Source organism: Brachyhypopomus gauderio, chromosome 1 (genome assembly GCF_052324685.1).
Source record: "Brachyhypopomus gauderio isolate BG-103 chromosome 1, BGAUD_0.2, whole genome shotgun sequence".
NCBI lineage: Eukaryota > Metazoa > Chordata > Actinopteri > Gymnotiformes > Hypopomidae > Brachyhypopomus > Brachyhypopomus gauderio.
In genome coordinates, this window is record NC_135211.1 from 17,822,480 (window position 1) to 17,830,554 (window position 8,075).

At 42.8% G+C, this 8,075-nt stretch overlaps 1 protein-coding gene across 2 annotated transcripts in view; it reads right to left on the reverse strand.

The window, feature by feature from the left end:
* The window catches only part of plekhg4 (pleckstrin homology domain containing, family G (with RhoGef domain) member 4), a 60,541-nt gene extending 57,385 nt beyond the window's left edge, over nucleotides 1–3,156 (reverse strand). For both annotated transcript variants that reach the window (XM_077000186.1, XM_077000177.1), the window contains exon 1: nucleotides 3,004–3,156. In XM_077000186.1, coding sequence (XP_076856301.1) covers nucleotides 3,004–3,006 — 3 coding nt within the window. In that variant the 5' untranslated portion in view covers nucleotides 3,007–3,156. The remainder of the gene's footprint in view (nucleotides 1–3,003) is intronic.
* Between the last annotated feature and the right edge of the window lie 4,919 nt (nucleotides 3,157–8,075).

Below are 8,075 nucleotides of genomic sequence, written 5' to 3' on the forward strand. Positions count from 1 at the left end.
TAAATAGGGCACACCACTCCTCAGCCTCGTAGGAATACCCACACACTGTCAATAAAGTAAGAGATGGTTTATTTATGTGTGACAGTTACCTCCTGTACACTATACATGGGGATGTTATTACAGAATGGGAATTTCAGAACAAGAAAAAGACACTGGACGACATAAAATACTCATAATCTACTGCACCCACTATGGCACAGACACAGACCTTATCTTCATACATCAGGTTACCTCTCTGAACTCTGAGCTGTAGTCTTTCTAGCAGATGCATACGCACTTGTGCACAAGAGAAAGGCATGTGAATGTGCTGAAGAGAGCATAATGAATCTCGCAATACTGAGGAAACAAGTCACTATATATACACTATTAAAAAGGAAAGACTAGCCTGAGAGTGTCTGTGTGTGTTTGTATTTGTTAAAGGTAGGTGTGTTTCGCGTGCTGAGAAATAAAGAGATGAATCAAACAAGCTTTCAAACATGTCGTACACAAGATGGTTTTCCAGCTCCCTGCTGTCTGTCAGTTTATGCACGGTTCAGACGTGCCCCCGTGGCAGGGCGATCACACAGCACGTGTGCAGGACCTGTGTCTGTGGGCATGACTCGCTGTTTAACAGGCAGGACATAACCTTCACATCTTTCCATGAACCTTCATCTTTCTGTCCTTCAGTTCTTCTCTCTCCCTCTCTTTCTCTATCTCAGCCTCTCTATCTCTCTTTCTCTATCCTCCCCAACAATAAATACAGACTTAGTTTCTGCTAAGTCAACCTGATGGCTTCTGACTCGGCGATCTAACTGGGCTTCACCTAGAGAGGATGAAGTGAAACTGGTGCATGTATTATGGAGCATCCAGTCACCCTCACGCTTGTCCAGTCAGCTAGACGAGGTAGAGGATTGATCAAACGCAAGAAGAGGGGATGATTGCACAAGGTCTTACCAGGTAAGACAGACAGAGCACTCCTTTACCACAGCAAATAAACAGCAGTGCACAACTACACACTCGCAGACACACTTACTAAATTTCATAACACACAAAACCTGCTCTGTTAGTTTTTTTTTTCTACGCATGCACATTCAGCTTACATACAACAACTCTCTCGCAAAAGCAAACACACATACACACACACACTTGCTCCAGTCACAAGGTCTTTTAGCACTCTTGGCCATTGCAACATGCATTAGGCTATTTTCTCACAACCGTGTACCATTTTGACCCCAGACAACATTTCTTCACCACTCGGGACTAGGCAGCAAATAGAATCCTTCACCCACTTCCCTCTGGTCAGTTAAACAGTAACATTTCACACAAGACCGCCTCCTTGAAAACAGATTCAGTTCAAACTTAAGCCGCTTGTCTCAGACTCTGGTGTACACACATGCACACACACACACATGCCCACCATCCCCAAAAAAACACCAGCTCTTCAAACATGGTGAACAGATAACCCACTGGCCCTTGGCCCCCCTCTCTACAAGTGCCATGAATCATGTTACGCGTTAGAGGCAGTGCCAAATGTCGCAGACGTGAAGCCCGTCGGAAAGGAAGACCAGCAGTTAAAAGGCGTGGTGAACAAAAGGGGCCTATTTAAAGGCACTGACATCATGAGAAACGGTGTGACACTGAATGAACCTCTGCACTGTTAAAGGCTTTAGGGAGGCAGTATAAAAGCTTTATTTTTCTATATAGTTCAGTCTTTCCCTGATGACGGGGACGTGAAGAGGAGAGGAGAGGGAAAAGGAGAAGAGGGGAGGGAAAAGGAGGAGAGGGGAGGGGAGGAGAGGGGAGGGGACAAGAGGGGAGGAGAGGGGTGGAGAGGGGAGGAGATGGGAAGAGTAGAGGTGAGACAAGAGGGGAGGGCCAAGCCTGCAGTGTGCTCCTCGGGCCCTGAGCAGGCCTGTGTGGTGACTGAATGAACTGGGCTGACTGATGCACTAATGCTAATGCTGCCCAGAACACAGACAGGGCGAAGTGTCTTTCCAGGCCCTGGTTCAATGTCAACTCACTTCAGCCCCAACACAGGGGAGGCTAAATTGAATTCACACGTGTTTTCTTACACAGGAAGAGAAAGAGGGAGGATAATTTGAAATAAAGATAGAAACACAAAGATAGACTCCTGACAAACTCATAATCTCATGTTACCCCACTCTCCTTCTACCTTCCTACCTTATTATTGTCCTGTCTAGATCTAAGAAGTCATCAGAGACTTGCATTACAAAGTGGAAAGCGGACAATCAGAGTTTTTTATGACACACAAACAAACCATCATTCCTGGAAGCAATAACCACATACCCACACCTCCCCCGGCAGACCTGACCTCTCTGTAGACCCACTCTGATGTCTAGAGAGGAGTAGAGGACAGGAGAGAAAGGCAGAAACAGCTGCAGTACGACAAGCATGTGCATGCTTGCGCGCGCGCGCGCACACACACACACACACACACACACACACACCGCTCTCAGTGGACCTCTTCATGCTGAGTCTCCAGGTCAGACTTCTATGTTCTTGACTTTACCTGTTTCAAGGACAGCCTAGCCAACCAACCCAATGGGTGACCGACCTGTCCACTCATTCATTGTGTTCTCTGTATCACACACACACTGAATACAGCCATACACACCAGAGAAAATGCAGGTACACAAAGGCACGCACTTAAATATGCTGCCATATTTAAATGATTACAATTTTAAGATTCTTTCTATTAAAAAACATCTACCTCTATTTCTCCCTCACAAGCCAGCTTACAAAAGGCAAGCCTTTCATTACCAGTACACACACGTGAACAGACATGTGTGTGGATAAACACGCGCACACACACACACACACACACACACACACACACACACACACACACACACACACACACACACACACAAACACAAACACACACTCTCTCTCTCCTCTACCCCTCCCCCCTCAAACCCCCATAAGGTAAAACTATTAACACCTCAACAGAGTTCAACCTCCTTCAAAATCAAAGCAAACACTGTGGTCAGATTCAGAACTCACCATGTCGTGACGAGGGTGTCTGAGCTAAATCCCCATTCTCTTGGTTCATTTTCCAAATAGTCCTGCAGTCTCGGGACTCTGCTGCCTGTGTGTGCGTGTGTAGCTCTCTGCACGGCAGACCTCCGGCACACTGACACACTCCACTTACTGCAGCAACACAGCAGCAAGGTAGAGCCCGCCTCCTCTTTACCCCTCCACTCACGTGCCTGCCGGCCCTGTCACTCTGTCAGCTAGGACCGCCTACATGACAAAAAATAGAACGCTTCCTTTCGGCTGCCTGTGTGCAACTGCTGTACTGCGTTCTGTAAGGAAACCCGAGAGAGCCAAACAAACTGCTGTAAATGAGATGGGTGATGTTTTTATGGTGTTTACAAAAAAGACTGCAAAACACAAATGAAATGATAGGATTTCAAAAAGGAACCATCTTCTTAAAAATGGATTCAAACTATAAAACCAAAAATAATGATCCTCACACACAAACAGCACAAATAATCAATCACAGCAGTCACAGGTTACAAACACACACACACACACACACACACACGCGCGCGCACACACACACACACACACACACACACACACACACACACACACACACACACACTTTGCTTGCATATCAGATGATCAAACATCCGATTTCTCTGGAAACCTTGTGTACTTCACTGCTATGTGTTCTGAAGAAGATTCTGGTTGACTTGAGTTAACTGCATTGTACTGTAGTAAAAGATGTAGATATCTAAAACATTTTAAAACATTCAAAAAGTCATCTTTTTTGATGTTTCAATTTTTTTTACTAACTTATACCCCCATCCATTAAAACCTACAGACTAAGGTGAACAGATGTCCTCTTTTTGAGACTTAAAAAAAATGTCCGGGCAGAAATTCATAAATGTCATAAACGTTGTTTTACCAGAGCTTACATAAGTATTTCGTTGACAAACTAGTCACGCCCCCCCCACCCCCACTCCGTTTGGACCCCTGCTGAGTCCTTTTTTGCCATGTCAGATCTGCTCACCCTACTACACTCTCATTCCAAGGCTTGCAAAAACTACTCAGACGTGACAATAAAATCTCCTTAAAGAAAAGTATTGAAACATTTTCAATAGGGGTGACCTGCAATAGTCGCTGATTCGACTATAGTCGACTATACCCCCTAGTCGACTATGAACGTCATAGTCGAATGTACCATTCTAACTGCATGGGGGTGCCCAAGGATGCAGCTAAGCATTAGTTGTTACATGAAATGTCTTTGTTTTCGTTATATATAGCCTTTTGTCAAATAAAATCGTCCTAATTTCTGTTAATAAATATTTTTAATTAAATGATGTTTGCGAATTAACAATAGGCATCTTCCTTACTACACATGAATAAATCACACCCTGCAGTTGCACAATCCAAACAAGCGGAGCTGAACACGCAACACAATACGCAGCATCTGCCGAGATTATAATGGCTACTAAAAAACTTCAAAAGTATTTTGAAAAACATAAAGATGAACCAAACAAAGTAAAGTGCAAGTTATGTCATCAACGTCTTTCATTTCGCACTACAACAACCAACATGGCATACCATTTTTCGTAAGGCGAAAAAAAAAACGTTTGTCATTTCAGTCGTCTCGTCTCGTCGCATCTCGGCAAAGTAGGTCTATAAACATTTTTTGTTGTTGTTTGCTTTTAAACCCCGTTACTTGAACCTTTCCTTGTATTTTTTTTTGCTGTTGTGTGGCAATTTTTTTATATTTTCAGGCAGGCATATTTTATTTAAAATATTTTTGACATTTTGCACAGTGCCTGTCTGACAGTTCGACATGCGCAATGCGCACTGACGGTTAACGTTCTCTAACGTTTAAAAAAAAAACAAATAAGTAAATAAATAAAAGCTGAATAAAGCCAACCTAACGTGTTTATTCATTTATCTGAGTGTTTTAGGTATTTATTTTGAAGAGGAAAAAAGTCCTGAATGAGAACGGGATCCCATTTAAGGTGCTCTAAAAAAAAATAAATAAACCCGATTTGACTATTAGTCGACTAAAGGGAAAGGCTGACGAATCAGATTCGACTATGAAAATCCTTAGTTGAATACACCCCTAATTTTCAAAACTGTGGTTTTGCTAAGGAAGTCACATTTTGTCCAGCATTTGCTGGTGTTTTACCTATTCAGAGAGTGGACGCACAGACCTATAAACAATCTACTGAGACAACAAGAATTCCTTTGGTGTTGACTTATCATCCCACAAACAGTGGCTAACTGAAAGTTCAGGATCCTCCAGGATGATGTACAGATCACATCCCTTTTTAAGGATCCTCCACTAATCTCTTACAGACGAGACAAAAACAGTAAAGACATGCTCGTCAAAAGCAATATAAATGACCATTCAGATTTCAACTGTGGTACTGTAGCCTTCAACTAACCAAGATGTGCTACATGCAAATTTATTAACACAGCCACTAAAATAACTGGCTCAAAAGGATCAATTGTCATCACTCATTCATCCTCATGCACCACAGCAGGTGTTATCTACTGCATCACTTTCAAGAGATGTAATCAGCATTACATGGGAGAGGCCAAGAGAAGACGTGCTGATCGGTTTGTTGAACATCTTTGGACCAGCAGGATAATAAGGATTTGTCATTTCCAGTGACAAGACATTTTAATACTAATGAACATTGTGTTAACTACTGGAACGTTTGAACTCCATGGAATGAATACTCTGATTTAAAACATCTACTTTTTCATATAATGATCATCTGAATCTCTTTGGAGGCCTCTGGATGGCATGTGGCTGCTTATCTCCATGTTTGAGTACATCTGGCCAGACTCATGAGTATCAGACCTTCACTGCCTCTGAACAATACATGCTCCTACATTCTCACAGCTTTATTTAGCTGAGCACGTTCTATTAGCGAAATGTTTCACTCTTACAAACACTTGCAGCATACCAGTAGCTTCATCACATGGCCAGTGTTGGAATATTGACTAAATAAAATGTTAAACTCTTCTTACAGTTCCTTTATTCCTACAATACCAGTGCCATACTAATAAACATTCCAGTGATGTCTGCTTGGTTTATAGACGGCCACAGACCTACATTCGAATGTTACTGGTGTGAAGGGGAGTTCTAGCGCCGCAACTGGACAGACAGCTTGTGCAAATTTTATTTCATTACTCAAGAAAATGCTTGTGCCCAGAATGACTCAGATTGGTTAAGTGCAGACGCTGTTCCCTCAGGGCAGCGGGGGCTGGGCAGTTTGCTCATGGTAACAATGGCTGTCGCCATCAGCCCAGATTGAACCCATGACCTCTGGAGCCACAGCCAAGGGCCCTTCTGAATGGGCTGAGATCAAGTCTTCATAAAAACACTTTTTAAAAACCACCAACAAAACAGGAAAGAAATACAAAAAAGCAAAAAGAACGTTCGGAGTGCGGGACAACCCAAAACTGCAGTGCCAAGAAGTGACCGGGAATGTTGACAATATTCTGGCAATATTCATGTGGAAGTACTCTTGGGTGTCAGTACACAAGTCCGTTTCTTAGGAGTCAGTGCACAGGTCTTTTAATAAGAGATTTGCTGCAAATCCCAGCTTGTAAATCTAATATACAATCAATTTGTTTCTGATATATTGCTATTTTTTGCAGTAGAAGACAGTCAAAAGACTGGTGGGGCATTATATCTGGCTTAAGTGTGTTCATGCTGGCCTAGTCCACACCCATTTCTCCACCCATCTTTTTCTTTCTCCTCCTCTACCTCTTTCATCACCTGATTCCATCGACTCCTTCAGTTATCTTCAGCTAAACAAACAGGAATTGATTTACTGATCAGGGCGATTCAAGCCTACCTAAACAAGGCACTCACCTGTCTCATGCTCCGCCTCTCCAGAAGCAAAGCCTGATGGGTAACCCCAAAAGGACTTCCTCCACTTCCAGTATGTTTATTAGCTCATGCTTATTTGGAGTTTTGATGGACTGGCTTCTATACAGGCATGTTATGGCAGATAACAGCAATGCATAAATCAACAAAAATGGCACTACTAAAAAGGCAAGAGAATGCATTCAAATATTAAGTTACCTGTCACTGGTGTCACCTGTCACCTGTATACCTGTTCTCTGTTGTGACTAGTCTTTGCCCTTTGGCAGACTGAAGTATGTTGCTAGACCTTGTTTTTACTGGAAGGAAATGCTATGCACAGTTGTTCATAATAGAACTATCAATATCAGAATATTCCTAATACCCTGGATGGTTTTTTTTTTTTACTTTGAGATCACAGTGGTGAGGCCATGTTTGCATGCTAACGTCAACTCTCCCTCACACACACACAGAACTGTAACTCAAGCATAAAGCAACTGCGTTTGCATGTCAGTCAGAGAGACTAATATGTTTAGTGCAATGTCAGATCTATGAGCCGATGCCCTGTTCTGTTCTAGCCTCATGCACATGCCCATTTCTCTTTTAAAGCCCATTTAATTTTAAACAGGACGGTGCACATGTTTGTCCCAGTGGCTCCATACCATATTGGGCCCAGTGTGCAGACCAATTCTCCACACATGCTTCAGGTGGTTTGTGGTCTAAATCTAACTCTCAAGGATCACTAGCAACCATAATAAACCCTCTAAAGAGATCTTACATTTACATTTTACGGCATTTGGCAGACGCCCTAATCCAGAGCGACTTACATTTTATCTCATTTTTATACAAGTGAGCAATTGAGGGTTAAGGGCCTTGCTCAGGGGCACCTCAGTCATGGCCTCAGGTCTGGGAATCAAACCCACGACCCTCTGGTCACAAGACCAGTTCCCTAACCGCCAGGCCATGACTTCCCCTGGCAGGCTTCTGTTTCCAGAGGTTTCAGAGATAGAAGATATTATGAAGGGCTATAGTAGCTGTAGATCCAACAAACAAATAAATAAATAACCCAGTTCCATCAGAGTTTCTCCATCTGACATCTCTTCTCTTTCTTTGTTGAAAGAGCTGTCTTTCCAGGTCTCTCCACAATGAAGCGGCTTTAGTGTCTGTCTCTACATGCAACCTTATCTGACAACTGAGAGTTACGTTAAAAAAACTGTAATCTGGGCTA